At 32.3% G+C, this 16,610-nt stretch overlaps 3 protein-coding genes across 3 annotated transcripts; 1 reads left to right on the forward strand and 2 right to left on the reverse strand.

Moving 5' to 3' along the window:
• Window positions 1–95: 95 nt before the first annotated feature.
• On the reverse strand, window positions 96–9,346 carry LOC125577392 (beta-galactosidase 15-like). Its single transcript, XM_048738851.1, has 7 exons — window positions 5,156–9,346; window positions 4,971–5,063; window positions 4,732–4,875; window positions 4,560–4,648; window positions 4,366–4,471; window positions 4,183–4,270; window positions 96–4,107 (listed from the first exon to the last, which is right to left on the reverse strand). Exons 1-7 carry the CDS (start codon window positions 5,282–5,284, stop codon window positions 3,941–3,943), a joined length of 816 nt encoding a protein of 271 aa, XP_048594808.1. The 5' UTR covers window positions 5,285–9,346; the 3' UTR covers window positions 96–3,940.
• LOC125578377 (beta-galactosidase 15-like) lies at window positions 2,044–3,616 on the reverse strand. Its single transcript, XM_048740925.1, has 5 exons — window positions 3,337–3,616; window positions 3,151–3,260; window positions 2,829–3,050; window positions 2,531–2,742; window positions 2,044–2,431 (listed from the first exon to the last, which is right to left on the reverse strand). The coding sequence occupies exons 1-5, from the start codon at window positions 3,614–3,616 to the stop codon at window positions 2,044–2,046; spliced, it is 1,212 nt and encodes a 403-aa protein (XP_048596882.1).
• Window positions 9,347–13,078: 3,732 nt separating the features above from the next.
• Window positions 13,079–16,516, forward strand: LOC106390788 (condensin-2 complex subunit H2). Its single transcript, XM_013831325.3, has 11 exons — window positions 13,079–13,488; window positions 13,577–13,676; window positions 13,985–14,091; window positions 14,165–14,307; window positions 14,401–14,821; window positions 14,908–15,080; window positions 15,152–15,301; window positions 15,360–15,464; window positions 15,526–15,627; window positions 15,707–15,862; window positions 15,939–16,516. Exons 1-11 carry the CDS (start codon window positions 13,320–13,322, stop codon window positions 16,308–16,310), a joined length of 1,998 nt encoding a protein of 665 aa, XP_013686779.3. The 5' UTR covers window positions 13,079–13,319; the 3' UTR covers window positions 16,311–16,516.
• The last annotated feature ends 94 nt before the right edge of the window (window positions 16,517–16,610 follow it).

Here is a 16,610-nt window from a genome sequence, read left to right on the forward strand (position 1 = left end):
CCTAAACCTATGACAGTATGACTAATGTCTCGGAAGTTTAAACGTTATGTTCATGTAGTTTTTTTTTTTTAAGTTATGTTCATATAGTTCGGGTGTGATAAGAGCGTGATACGTCGTGATGGATACAATTGGATCAACGACGTATTTCCAGACCACAAATACCCGTTTCAACCTATTTCTCTCCAATCCCAAAATTGAAATTCGTATTCCCATAAATGAAAGTTTGATTTGGTTTTATTGGTTTGAACGTAAACCGATACTAAATTAATATGTTTAGCACTAAGTTTTAAATCCGAACCAACATGAGATCCACATACAAATCTGACCCAACTTCTGAATCAAACTTTGGTAAATTTTAAAAAATCAGATTGTATCAATTCAATTAGGTTAGCCATTGGTTATGTTTCAAATTTTTGAGTAGTAAACCGATCTAACTCGGACTATGAGAATTTTAGTTCATACTTAATATATTATGGAGATGCGGGTTTCGATCTTTTGGATTGGGAAGAAATATATTTTAATACTTTTAATATGTTGAATTAAGATGAATTTGGAAGATTGTGTGCAATTGTTGCTATATAATATTTCTGGTGTGGAAATATGTCATTTATCCGATATAATTTAAGTTTAAATTATTTATATGCTATACTAATTAACGAAGCTAATGTTAAACATTATGTTCATATATTTCTCTCTGCTTAAATTCCTTATTTGGTTCTTTTTTCAGTATCAAAGAATGATACAATTTAAATTTAAATAATAAATAAATAATTTCTTCTTATTTATCTTTTTTTGTATTTTACTTATTTTAAATAAAAAAATTATAATCTAAGAAATATTAAAAAAATAATGAGAATTCTTTTGTCGTCATATTTATTTATGTAAATAGAATAATATTATCATAAATATAATAAAATTATCATCATTTATAAAAATGACACATATATTAGAATCATTTGTGAAATTGATATCAATTTAACATCAAGCATAACAAGTGATAATAATATATTAAATCAATTATCATAAATGATACTAATGATAACATCATTAGCAAAATTGATGCAAAGTTAACATCACTTTATCACAAATATATATTGACATCACTTATTAACTAATGCAAATATTCAGGATGTTTCATCGATCATTAGAATCATTTATTTAAATGATACAAATTATTTCACATCGCTTATAACTAATACAAATATACAAAATAAATGATGTAAGCAAACCTTTTTCTTGTATGTAAAATGTTCAAATTGATTTTCATGATACCTTTTGAAACTTGCAGATAAAATGGTGTATACTAAAAATGTTGAAATTAATAACACGAAATAAAAAATACAATAAACTGTGTATTATGATTATTCAGAATAAAGACATATACAGAAATTTAGAAGTTGATATAAAATTTTGATACATAAATAAAATATTTATATATTTAAAATATGTTAAAGTTGTCTATTTCCAATGTAGCTTATTTGGTTTATATAATTAATTAATTTAGTTAGACTACTAATATAAGATTCACATCTTACGCATAATGAAAAATTATAAAAATGTAATATACTATTTAAGATATATAGTCTCTATTCTTCATGTATTTATATATTATTTCTTTAAATTAAAACACACTGTTATGCTTTCAAATTTGATATTTCTTTTCTCTATCATTTTATGTGATTAGTTGTAAGCTCAAGATTTTAGTTAATAAAAAAAGTCACAGTAAAATTTGAACTCATGTATCTTAAAACACTAAAATTAATAATTTACCAATTAAGCTAGTGCAATTTAATCAGTGTTATATATTAAATAGAAAACAATAAATATTAACAGTTTTTCAGAAAGAGTGAGGATAGTGAAGAAGAAATGAAGTTGATTGTTTTGGGAAAAGAAAATGACTATGTAAAATGTACATAAGAATGTATTTTTTTTTATTGAATAAAACAACCACAAATAAAGATAAAAAATACTTATATCTTTGTAAAAAAATATAGCATAATTTAAAAATATGATAAAGAAAACACCATAAATCTAGAAAAACATTTAGCAGATAACTTCGACAGCGAGCTTTCTAGCAGCACCACTGCAATCTGGTGCTCCAAACTTTTTTGTAGAGACATCAATGGAACACTTCTCTTTTCCAACACATTCTTGTGTGAGAATATCAACCGTGTTGTTACTTGATTCACAAGTTCCTTTTTCAAAAGATCCACAATTGCCATGTGGGTTACCAAATGATGCAAATTTGATGGCAGAAATGGGTTTTCTATCGCATGAAAGCTCAATAATTTTATTCTCATAGACGTTAGCACACACACTTCCCACTCTAGTAGTTTGGAAACTGACAAGCGATGGGTTTCCTCCCATCTCCTCAAACAAAACTAGTGTGTTATCTCCTTCTGCATTCAAGAAAGAGCGAGGCACATGGTACCTGTTCAAAAAAAGACAAAGCAAAAATCCTGGTAAAGATTTCCCAAGTTTAATATTAAAATATTTGATTCTAGAACCTAATAAGATGTGGAAAATCTACCATCTTTGTGTGGGTTCTCCACAATTGGTCAGACATTTTTCAGCATGATAAGCCCCTCTATAATTACATTTTGCATCACAACCATTTTCGCTTGAAATGAATGCCGGCCAATAACGCCCAATGTTGTTTCCATTGACCCAAGCTGTACCTTTTCCAAGTCCCATAAGATCGACAACAACTGGATCATTTCCCAAGGGAGCCTTGAATGTTGCCTGAAAAACAAAATGGAATGATGTGATTTGATATTAAATTAACAAGTTTTTGGTTTGTTATCTTATAGAGAATAATATCTCTTTACCTTATACCAAGTCATGGTTCGGTTAAACGGTACACTTTCAACCGACCATTTAGACATTGATTCCGTTCTAAAGAGTTGGTTCTCAAACCCATTTAAACCGGTTTTATAGCTCCATTTATGAGCAGACAAGTCTTTAACTATAGTTTCATCACCATTTCTTCCAGTAATAAAAATGGGTCCAGTGATTCCAGCTGGCTTACTTTCAAAGAAAATACCATAGTTCTATAAAAACAAATAGACAATTTTTTACTTTTCAGTTAAAATTAAAAAAGAGTTTTAACTTTTTTTAAAATGCAAGATAAAATAACATCTAAGAACTTACGGCAAGTCCCACAGTTATGCTAAGAAGAGCAATGACATTACGACCAGACTTAAACTTCACATCTTTCTCAAATACATAGTTAAATTTTCCATCCTCAGCGTGTTGATTACCTAAAATATAAATCAAAGACTTTTTTGGTAAGTTGGTGTTATTGAGATTTGTAAAACATATATATGAGTTATTTACCAATATGTTTTCCATTGACAAAAGCGTGAAGGACATGAGCAGTACTGTTGACGCGAAGAGACATGCTTTTACCCAAAAATAGATCTCGTTTTTTAAATTTAACGGTAGTCATGTACCATAGATAATCACTTTGGTCATTGGTTACTACTTTCTGATCAAATAGTTGTGTCTGTGTAGATTCTCCTTTTCCTTTCAAAATGAAGTTGTCCACGTTCTCTGGTCTCCATGACCATTTCAGAGTTGAAGGGGTATCCTCAGCTTCATTTGGTTTCTTAACCATCATTGAAGTCTGAGTGGTAATCTGAAAATAGAAAACCAACAATAGAATGATTTTTGGTTACAATTTTGAATAAATAATGGTTATTAGTATGAAAATCTAACATCCACAAAATAAAATGTAAAATAAAAAACCTTGGCGGTGTTATAAGCCTCATTTTTGCAATCTGGTAAAATGGTAACAGACCAAGCCGGGATAACATAAGATTCTCCTTGGAAACTAATTTTTGCATCTGAATTTTCATTTCCATTTCCAAAAAAGCAGCTTGATCCTTCTTCGGTTTTATAAATTGTTGCCTATGTAATATTTTTATGATAAGTAATCAGTTCAAGAATAACATATATAATACTGATAAAAAAATAACAAGAATATTACCGATGCAGAGTTTCCAAAGTCAATGGTTGAGATGTTTCCGTATGTGAGAGTTCTCTCCATAGAGTGAAGAACATCATGAAGTTGTTTTAAATGTCCGTATTTTGGTTGATTCAAATTACCTAATAGGTTTTTCCATGTTAGTAAAATTAGAAACTTCTAAAATATTTTTAAATATGAATATACTTTAAATTTACCATATTCGTCAAGGGGAGCATCATAATCATATGAAGTTGTGATGTATGGACCACCTGCGGTTCTGTCAAAGTTGGTGCCTCCATGGTACTACAAAAATAAAAACATTTCAATTACTCTTTCTAGTTAATGTTGATTTTCTGTGAGCTTATTTTAATAAATATTTCTTTATTATTATATTTTACCATATAATAATTATTAAAAGTTCCTCCTCTTTGGAAGAATCTTGCAACAGAGAATGCAACATCTTCGGTTGTTCTATGGGGATTTTTACCACCCCATTGCTTAAACCTATTCAAATAAAAAACAAAATAAATATATTATGATAAAATATTTACAAAATAATTGAAAATATAATCATACTGAAAACAAAACTAACCATCCGGTCCAATTTTCAGTCCACATCTTAGGAGTGTTGGGATTGTTTGGTACAAAATTGTCACAATAAAATCCATTACATGTATTCAACTATAAAAACAAAAACGATTTAAAAATAGTTAACCTTTGAATATATTCAATAAATATTCATTATACAAGACTGAACTTATTACCATAGGCTGAGGAGCATCATTTTGTTGACACATTATCCATGGAACACCAACATCAAGAGACTGAGCCATATTTGCACACCACTTAATGTATGCTTTCCCCGAGTCTCCATAGGGTCCCATTACATTTCCATACTCATTTTCTATCTGCAATATTAGTAAAAAAAAAGATAAATATTGTTCAGAATTGTATATAACATTACGAAACATCACATTATGTATTAAAAAATTAAATTGATTACCTGAGCAAGAATAATTGGGCCTCCTTGTGATGCAAATAATTTTTCTTTCTTGACCATGTCTACTATCATAGTTGTGAAGTTTTGCATCTCATCCTATACATAAATCATTCACATAAAATTTAATTAAACAGTAACACTACACATATGATAAAAAAAAAAAAATATTGATCATCAGGTAAGACTACCATAAATGATTTATTTGTAGTTCTGAACACCATTCCAGGCATGTTGTGCAGCCACACTGGGAATCCTCTGTTTAACATAATTAAAAAAAATTGCAGGTCAAAAATATTACATGAGAACAGTAATATCATTATACAAGAAGCTAAGTACTGATTATGATAATTTATTAAAAATATATACTATAATTAAAAGACTAGTAGTGACATTAATGATACATAAGTTTTGGTATACTGATTACGAATATTAATCCATTGGACCATTTATCGACCAAAATATTATATGGAAAACCGTACTATCAGCATACAAGAAGCTAACTTATTATGAAAATGTATTAAACTGGTATATATGGCACGTAAAGAGATTAGCTAAATCCATTTTAGTATATTACCCGTAATTCCACTCAGCACATGCATATGGTCCTATGCGAAGAACACCATACAATCCTTCATCTTGAATTGTTTTCAGGAATCGAATAAGATCTAATTTTCCAGAAAAATCATATTGACGGCGAGTAGGCTCATGCGCATTCCAGAAGACATATGTTTCGATCGCATCAAGACCTCCTTCTTTACCTTTTTTGATAAGATCCGGCCACATCTAAACATATTAAAAAAATGAGTATAGTTAGTCGCAAACATAAAAGACTAAGACCAAATATACTGTTTGATGTAAGGTTGATTAAATACCTCAGGAGTGCTTCTAGGATAATGGATCGAACCGGAAAGGAGAACCCTGCGGTGACCATCAATGGTAATGGCTCGGCCATCATGAGAAACGATTGTGGCATAGGCACTACTTACGAAAAGAAAACATAAAAGAAATCTTAGAGAAACCATGTTTACTTAGAATAATAGTTCTTGAATGAAGAAATATGAAAGGAAACAAAGCTTTTATAGGGATATAAAATCGTTACCTAAAGATAATATGGATAATTATAGATATTCCGAAAAACCAAAACTGTAACTGCCATATTATTTAAGTATAAATTTGTTTATCTTTTAACTAATTTTGTGAATTTGTAACTAATAAAAAATGATTTATCCTGATTTTTAATTTAAATTTGATTTGGATAATAACAGATTTTATGCCAAAAATCTAAATCGATGTTGCTTGGTTGTTGAATTTTTTTTTCAATTCATTATATCTTAAAACATGTCTGAATATGATTTTTTTTGTAAATAGTGTAAATCTAAAACCATCATATTTATTTATATATTTTCATCTAATTTTAAAACCAGTTTAAGTCTGGATAATTTTCTTAATACTTTCCATTTTTTTACAAAGGAGATAAAAATAATTGTATTCACTATCTCTCTTTTTATATAATAAATATCTTGTTTGTGTTAATCAAATTAGTGTATGAGCATTGAATAAATGTTATTCTAACTTAATGACGAGGTATATATTATATGATTTACAAGACTCATTAACATGTACAAAAAATGATTAGGATTATCTCCACTTATGATTCAAAATAGTGAGATTTTAACATTTTAGCTAACACATTAGTAAAGAGTTTGATTTAATTTGTTATATGTTAGCTATAAAAACACAATGCGCTATGTTAATTTTGTTTAGTTAAAATTAAAATATAGCACTTCACACTTCTGTTTACAAATAAAAATTTAAAAAATTTGTAGAAAAGAAATAGCATATATGATTTCCAAGCATCTAAACCATTTAGTCTCTCTAACTTTCTATGCGAATCAAAATTTAAGGTAATATAACTATTAAATTTATTGTGTACTTTGTAAACTGTAAAGGTTTAAGATGCTATGGCAAATAGTATAAGTTTATTGGACACTGAGGATGTTTCAGGAATTAAAATTATAATTTAACAGCTAAAGTTGGAGCCCGGTGTAACAAACGAAATGTCAAAAGTTAAAAAAATAGGTTATCTTATGATCCTTGCAAGAAGAAAGTTATTTTGCTCAACAAGGCTACTAAATTGTTTTTATTTTTCTTCTCTCTTTTGAAACCTAATTCTTACTATAATATTCAAAATTTCCATTGGAGGCCAACAAAATTTGTGAAAGATTAGTAAAAGAATTGAAATAGATTATTTTTGCCAACAATAAGATTTAGGATCAAAATGGTTTCAATAAGCTTGATGGAGACAGATTGACCCATCTGTTGATTAAGATAATTGACTATTTTAAGCTTGTAATGGAAGCTTCAAGCTTGATGTATTTATGCATATTTTTTGTTAAACAAATCGAAACAGCTTTGGGAAACTGAGTAAGAATATATGAAACCATCAAAGGAGAACAGAAGAGAAGAGAAGAGATAGAGCCAAGAGTGATACAACATCGTCCACTTTTTCTCCTCTCAGTATTGCCCTCTCTCCTCCTAAAATTACCCTCTCTCTCTCTCCTCTCTCCTCTCAGCATAGCCCTCACTCTCATCTCTTCTCCCAACATCGTCTTCTCTCACCTATCTCCGCATCCAGCATCTTCCGTACATTTTCTGAGAATCGCCCATTGCCTCCTCTCTTGTTCAGCATCACATTTAACTCCTCCTCACTCCTCACCATCTCCCTTACCTCCTAATATATCGATTAATCCTCCGGATCACAATGCGGTTCCAGTCAATCTCCTCACCGTAGGTAGTGGCGGCAAACAAATGACTGAAGTAGAAAGTGCTTCAGTCCTTCCAAAACTCATTGTCTCGCCAAAATCACCTTTGTCGGCAAAACTTGTTGAGTGCGGTGAAAAGCTCATGTTCGTGTACGTCAAAGATAATGGGGAAGAAGAAGGGTTAAAGATTTTATTTAATGCAAAGAAAGTATTGTAACAAAGTAAAATTAGTTATTTATCAACTGAGCTAGTGCGGTATAGTGAGTATTAATGGAAAGCAAATATTTTTATGTATAAAAGATGACTCATCTCAATTTAACGGTTGACTAACGATTTGTTAGTCAAAACAGTTTTAAATATAACTATAACGAGTTGAGTAAGAAAACTTGAATTATAATGAGATTGGAGTCGTATTAGCATGTATCATTTGTTTAAATGGTATAAGGCTCTCATGTTGTGTAGTTTTGTCAATACCCCATCGAAACAGACAAACAAAGCTTCACCAGTTTCATCTGCAACGGGCATCTCCACACGGTATCTAGAAGACAGAGAACATGTATCAAATCCCAAAGGTGATTTTGTGTTAGGTCAGAAGTTCAATGTTACTGAATAAGCTGCCGGTAATAGTACATACCGGAGAACACCAACTGCATTAGTATTGTTGCAAGGCAGACATGTGAAAGATGAGACAGTGTGCTAAAGTTTCTTGTCACAGTTTGAGCAGGAAACATGGTACCATCCCTTCTCCACCTTTATTCCAGTCACTCTTCCGGTACAGACAAAATCAATTTCCTACATTGTTCGAAAAACATAATGACACACAGAAACTTATATATTTAGCATTTAAGCATTACAAATCTGGTTGACGTACCTGCGAGGGAGCAGTTGTGACAAAATTATTGAGCTCAGCTATGCTCAGGGATTCCACCTTAGCATATCCCCTTAGCCGTGGAGATGCTGGTGTAAGCCCAGTGTCTTGTGCAACCAACCTGCATAATTGAATATAAAGTTGTTAGACTTATCGATATACATTTGGAATCTCACAGAATTAGGGAATGTATAAAGCCAATAATTCTCAAGAAATTACATGTAGAAAAAACTCTCCCCTACAGCTGTTTCCTTGTCAAAGTATATGTGTGTGCCGGAGGTGGCATTCAAAAACAGATGACCTGTAGGATGAATAGGGAGTAAATGCTCTAACAATCATTTAACGGCTGGCCATGTAGTTTCAGTTTGGTTGCTTACCTCCCACCATCTTGGGGTTGACACTGGTTGCAACCACAACCCTTGGATCACCTCGCATTTTTTCTTGTTGATTGTGCATCTTAACAGCCTGAGAGTCGAAAAAACTCATGGTCACATACATGTCACTGATAACATGCAAAGATAGAATATTGGTGAGAAAACTGTAGTTATTAGATTTAAACAATCGACCAAAAAATATAGTTCAAATAACTTACTTTTCCATGTTAATCGTTGCCATAACACGATTCTTATCCTGAAAAGGGTCAGTAACAGTACTCATCACAACAGTTATCTCACAAATAAGGTCTGTGGAGAGAAGATAATTATATATCTAATCCGGTAGTCAGAAGAACCGATAAGAGAAACATTACCTGGAAGCTAAGTATTTGTGTTGGCAAGACCAAGCATATCACTGCGATTATGGCGGAGCCAAAAAAATTCAAGAGATATCAGAACGGCCGGTTTGACCTCATTGAAAGAGTTTGAGTCGCTAAAATGGATTATCAGGACAGAGTCCGATAACCGATAATTTTGGTTACATTGAGTAACATCAAAAACGGTTAGAGAATAAACCGAACTCGATTTCAGATTAGGCATGTGAGTTGCAAGCCGGTTGAAATTCATGGTAGCAGGCATCATGGTCGCCTGAACATATGTGAAATAGACACAACACTCATCAATGTGCAAAATGTCTCAGTGAAGAATGTTTAGCAAAAAATTTTTTTTTTAGTAATATGGATTCAGGACGGCGGAAATGTCTAAAGAATTTAACCGGTGAAAAAACTCTATTTATTAACAGAAGGCGGAGTTAAATAATTTGCCTGAGAATCGAGTAGGAGCATATCCACTCCCATAAGTTCTCCACCCCGGCAGACATTCATGGCCTTCAAGAAACGGAGCAACCGGACTTGAACGGTGGAGGAGGAGCGGCCTGTCTTCAAATCGAAGAGGAGGACTGAGACGTTAGTCATAGCTCACAATATTAGTTTACTGATGTGTGGCTTCTCAGCACTCGAATTGATGATGTGTCATCAGAAGGTGAGAGACAAAGTATATATTATATAATAAGATTATGTATATAAAATAACATAGATCGGTCAATATGTAATCGATAAGAAAATCAAAAGCTTTAAAATACTAGGTAATTAGAACATAAAATTTGGTTATTGTCGGACCAAAGAAAATTGAATATAGTATTGGATAAAGCTTTTAAATTACCAGCAAACTGTCTAAAACGACGATGTTCCATTCATTTATTAGTATTTTTGTTTCTTCCCTTGATAATTGACGAAAGTAAGGGATTAGGTTTTTCTTTGACCAAAAAAAATAAAAACGGGATTAGGTTTCTCTCTCAAATCTATTGATTATCAAAACACCTTCTACTAGATTCTTTCAATTTCAATTATCTTCTTAACTAGCATATAATAGTAAATACTAGCTGCAATTTATCATGAAAACGAAAGCTTCTGTTGATCAATTTGATGCTTGATGTATGTCATCAAAAGGCATTGACATGAATCCTTAAAACAATAAATGTTTTTGTTCATTAGTTTAGGGTGTGTAATCTATGCGAGAAACCCATTATAAGGAAACAATGTTGATTTATTCTTACAAATTAGACTATTACAGATCTAACAGTCAATCCAAGGCAAGTTGACATTTCTTTTCCTTTTTGAGTTCCATCTAATGTACATATAGCATGATTTTGTATTTACTGACTTGGGTTTCATTCTAAAGTAGTGAAGGAACACATCTGAAGATGAAGAAGCAAGAAGGGTGTTGCGATTTTCAAATGTTTTAACTGGTTGAATGTAATAAATAAAACTACTTACTATTGTGTTGTCTTTTGTTAAACATGGTAATTCAGTCTTATATTTGTCATTTCGAAAGTATGCTTCTAACATATTCAAGGCTTTGGACGATACTTATAATTGTGACTCTTTGCTCAGGCTTATCATTTTTTAAAAAAATCCCAAACGAACAAGATATATGGTGTGGTTGGTTTTTTTTAACCAATGTATCTTGAAAATTGACACAATTGATTAAGTTTTTTTTTGGTAAAAAACAATTGATTAAGTTGCATACAACAATAACAAGTTTTGTTTTCTCCTACCACTAATCTCATTTAAATTATATAAAAACTCAGTTTTATATTATCCAAATCCATTTTTATAGAATGGGATTAGAGTGTCTATTTTACACACAAAAACGATTTTATAATCTTTTTCGTTTTATTTTTCAAGATACAAATTCAATTTACTTTAATAGATATTTGGTTATTCGTCCTTTTAAGAATGCTCATCAGGTTTTTAAACACGTATATCATAAATTGAAAACAATTAAAGAGAGAGAAAGACAATGGTTATGAATGTCAAGCAGGATAGAAGCAGGAGAAATGCAGTGGAAATATTAATGCAGGATAAACTGTATTTACTCTCCATTCACCATTAAAATGCAGATCAAAAATTAATTAATAAACTATTAGAATCCTGCATGCAGATTAATAGTATGTTGATTTTTTGAACTGCAGATAAGAAGGGGAAGGAGGGAGTTCGTGATGTGCAGGTGACCAATGGGATCAATAGTTTTTTTTTTCTTTAATCTGTCATCTATAAATGATATAGTATTTTATTATTTTTGATTAAAAATAAGTTAGACTTTATATTCATTAATACTTAGTGAATATTTATCTATTCTTTTGAAATATATTATGACATATACATGCACTTTCATGTTTTATTTAGTTATTTAATATTTTAATAAAAGCAGTATTTTATCTTATGCTTAATTAGTTTTTTAAAAATATTTTTAGTTGATTCATATATCTACATTTATTAAAAATAATTCAAAAAAAAATAAGGTACACGTTTAATTAGTTTTTCAATGAATTATTAAAATTTTAATATGCTTAAAATAAGTTAAAATTTATATTCAATAATACTTAGTAAAAAGTTACTTAATTCTCGACAAATATATTATAACACATGTATGCGTTTTTATCTTTTACTATTCGATTACTGTTTTTATTTAATATTCATAAAATAGTTAAATATAAATTATATTTGTAATATTTGAATACAATGTATTATAACACATGCATGAATTTTCTTACTCAATCCATTTAAATGAAAAGAAAATCAAAATATGTTTTGTATTAGTTAATTTAATAAATTATGAAAAATTATGTTACACATAAGTTAAAGTTTATAACTAATAGTATTCAATAATTTTTTTAATTTGTTTACAACATATATATTATAACACATGTAAGTATTTTAATAAAAAGTGTACTTTGTATCATCTATTTTCCTTAACTTCAGTAATAAATCATATTTACAATAATATAAAAACATATATACTATAGTTCATTTTGATTTAATTCTTGATAATAAGTAATCATTTAAATAATCAATATTTGTTTATAAATTGTTACATTTTAATATTTTTGAATCCTTTTAAATTCGTTCGGGTTCGGTCGAAATTCAGGTTAAGGATTTTATGTCCAGACCTAATTAACGTCTTTGGATCTTAATTGGATTTTAATTTGGACAATAAAAATAATTAAAGGGAAAAGGAATACTCTTTGTCATTTTAATGAATTTTATATAGCTTTTAAGTTTCAATATATTTATTAGAATGATATTATTTTTTTGTTTACAGTTTTTGTTGTTGTAATTGTGTTTACCTTTTATATAATATTTAAACTTTCTTTGTATTTATTAAATTAATAAAAAATAATCAATAAGAATTTATATTTTTGTTTTAGATATTTAATTTACAAAATTATTTTTAACATTTGGTTAAATACATTAATTCGATAAAGTAGCTTAACCAGTTAATCTGCATTTGTTCTGCTTGATCTACATTTGCTCTGCATGATCTGCATTTGTTCTGCATGATCTACTTAATCTGCATTTGTTCTGTTTGATCTGCATTTTGGGTTTGATCTGCGTTTTCTTGATCTGCATGCATTCGAAGCCAAATATCTCATATATTTTTATAAAAACGAGCCTATGATAGAGAGATATTATCATACACGGATAAAGCCCAAATAAATAAGGCCCAACAAAATTTAATGAAAAGCGGGAAAATCTAGAGAAGTCAAAATATTTCGTTAACTCCCAATCTCTTCAGTGTCTCACACAGTTCCTTTCTATGAATCTTCAGTTTGAAGTACTCTCTTGTTGTTGAATCCTCCTTAACGTCCCTTCGCCTCCCATCAAAATTTCATCTGAAAGCCTCTGACTCATGTGGAAGTTTCTCTTTTAAAATTCCTCAAATTTCCCCAATTCACTGTTTCTAGGGTTTATGAACTATCCAACCTCTTAAATCGGCTCCACCGAAAATGACGAGCCACGGCGGCGTCGAGAGGATCCATAGAGTACAGCCGGAGAGAGATTTGGTGGCGAATTGGGAAGTTGATTTGTCGGAGAAGCTAGAGGAGTACCTCCTCAAAATCTGCTCCGGTGAAATCACCGGAACTGAAGAAGATTCGCCTGTCAATTTCGCCGAAGGTGCTTACTCCGTTCCTACCAATTTTGATTTTGCTGGGTCAGTCAAAGATTGGATTTTTGATGTGTTTTTGTTGTCTGTTGTTGTTAGCTGCTTTGCTGCTTCAGGGCTCGGTTCAGGTGTACAGCAAGAAAGTGGAGTACTTGTACAACTTGGTCTTACGTACTTTGGAGTTTCTATCCAACCAAAGGTTCCTCCTTTTTTTTTTTATTAGATTAGTGCTTTTGTTAGATACTCTCTTTCTGCTCATTAATGAAGTGAATCTATAAAGTGGCTGGCTTCATCTATACAGTTCCTTTTCTGTCTAAGCTGTTTTTTTTCTTATACAGTGGTTTTATTTGCCTCTCAGCCCTCGTTTGCAATTCTTTGAGTAATGATAGTATCTAAAGTCAAACAAACGCTACAATGATAGTAACGGACGGCTACACATAATAAAAAAAGTGTTAGACGAGTGTTCTCTGTTTGATCAATTCTTCTTGCTATTTTTTTTTTAAACAGAGAGCAAGAAGAGTCCAAAGGTACATCAAACGAGGCTGAGGCAAGCTCCTCTCGTCAGGCTGATGAAGAAGAAAATGATCTCTTCTGGACTGTGGATGACATCCCAGGTAGATAAACTTCTGAAATTTTTAACATCTCTAGAGAGTACATTCCTAACTCTAGAGACTGTTAACAATATAGTTGACGCGAAGAATAGCTTGGACAACTCAGCTGGTGGAGATTCATGTCCGAGTCAGTTTGTCAAGCCTCCAGCAAATCTAGTTGTTCTTGAAGGTGACTGTTTGGATACTAGTGGTGACGGAGGAGAATTGGAATCCTATCTGGTATGTAGCATCTTCTTCCATCCCTCAATAGTATTGGAAAATAGAAAGAGTTTGAACTCCGTTTTTTTTTTTTTAACTTTCGTTGTCTTGCAGTTAGCAACTACACATCTCTACCGAGACTTTATTCTATTAGACCCATGTGATGCTGTAGCGGTAAATGAATTTTTAGGTGGTAGCTATGCCAATGCCAGTAAAGGAAAGACCAGTTCTCACAGAGGCAGCTCAGGTCGTAAAAGTTTTCACTCACCAGTAGGACGTTCTGGAGGAAGTGCCCGTAGATCATCTTTGGGAAAGAGTCAGAGCACCAAAGGTCCTGATGCTCAGAACTGTGACCAAGGCTCTCATCCTCTTCCTCCTGTCTTTGGAGATGATGATCATGGTTTTGACATGGATAACGATGACCATGGAGGAACCATGGATTTGTGTGATACAGATGCTGATGATGAAGATGATCCGTGGAAGCCGTTGAATCCTTATGAACAAGGGAAGTTGAAAGTGAAGCCTTTCAAAAAAGGTTGGGACATGGCTATTGTTTTCTTGATTGATGTCCGAAGCTTATATCATTCCATCTCATGTTTTACTTTTATATTTCTTGAGCAGTGAAAAGTTTGAGGAAGTTCGGAGGGAGCCTTACCAAGGACCATGTCACTTCCATGTTTCCTCTTGCTAAACCCAACGGTCCCATCAGTACAGAGCTCACCGGAGTTTGGGAGAAGCGCCGTCCTGCTAGTAAAGATCACAGCCAACCACAAGACATTCCCTCTTACGAGAAGGTCTGTGTTTTCTCTATACATTATTATATAATATGTAATGCAGATAAAGAAACTGATAGTTTTGGTTTCAGCTTCGTGCATTGCTAGTTAATGGAGGAAACCTACCTACTGATGCTAACGGCAATCACAAGGATAGCCATGATGAAGCTAATGATGGCGACTTCCATGATTTTGGTGATGATCATGAACCTGCGTTCATGGATGAAGATGGTCCAGTTATGGTGAGTAGTTCACTAGTTTGATGACATTCTAGTAGTTCTCTAATTTGGATTCATGCAGAATGATGATGGTGGAGCTGCAGATTTCCCCAATTACGATGGATTTGGAAACGAAGAGGACTCACATTGTCAAGAAAGCTTGGAAGATCTTTGCCGCTCACACCTGGTAACTACTTTGGTTTTTGTACTAGACTGAGAAAACAAAAAAACTGAAAATGTTCTTGTAGGATGCTCTTCTTGCAAACATAGCTAAAAATGAGAAGCAAACAGATCTAGCTGCTCGGGTTTCATCATGGAAACAGAAAATCGAACAAAATCTAGAAGAACAAGTAAAATCTCTTTCTCCTATAGTTTCTGTGTTGAAGTCAGAGAAAGATTCTGATGCTGCACTGTTATTCTAATGATCAGGAGCTACACCCTCCTTTTGACATTCGAGAATACGGTGAAAGGATTCTCAATAAGCTGACTGTTGAAGAGAGTGGACACGTGGAGGCCTTTACTGATCTAATGAAAGACCAAGAAAAGCACGATGTAGCTCGAGCTTTCTCTGCGCTTCTCCAGTTGGTAAGTTAACACATTTTTCTGTATGTTCACCGAAAAAGCAAGAAACCATCATTTGATATTTAAATGTTTTATTCAGGTGAACAATGGAGAGGTTGATCTCGAGAAACCTGGCAACTCCGTAGGGGAGCCAGTGTGTTACACAGCGGATAATCCTTTCAGCGTTCGGTTGCTTGAAAGAAAGACTGAGAAAAGAGGAATGGATTTACCAAGGAAACGAGCCAAGTCCCCAGTAGGCAAAGGGAAAACTCACGAGTCACCACCGCCGAAGAAGGCAAACACAACGTCTTCTGTGTCAAGCCAGAGGAGGAAAGTTCCGTTGAAGATCAACAGTGTGGGGGCAAGATGCGCCCCGAAGGGAAAGAAGAGAGGAAAAGGTCGATCTGATGAGGTGGTAGTAGTAGGCGAGGGAAGTGAAGTTTCTTCAGTTAAAAGCACTGTGGGAAGCTGAGAAAGGCTAATGATAGTGAGTGAACAGATTAGAATGTGGTTAGATGTGTGGGATTTTCTATCAGACAGTTACGAAACTCTTGTAACTGTCTGATGTGTAATTTATGATGAAGTCATTGTCTGAAGTAGTAGTAGTATGTTGTAATAACAATGAAATTCCACTTTTTCAGGATCTTTTAACATATTAGAGAGGCTGCTTTTGGAACTTTTTTTTCCCCAGGGAATTCGACTGTTAAAAAGTTCATATAATGTCACACCAAGTATAATTAGGTTCGTATATATTTAGATGCCTTGTTCGATC

The sequence above is a fragment of the Brassica napus genome, chromosome A1, assembly GCF_020379485.1.
Source record: "Brassica napus cultivar Da-Ae chromosome A1, Da-Ae, whole genome shotgun sequence".
NCBI lineage: Eukaryota > Viridiplantae > Streptophyta > Magnoliopsida > Brassicales > Brassicaceae > Brassica > Brassica napus.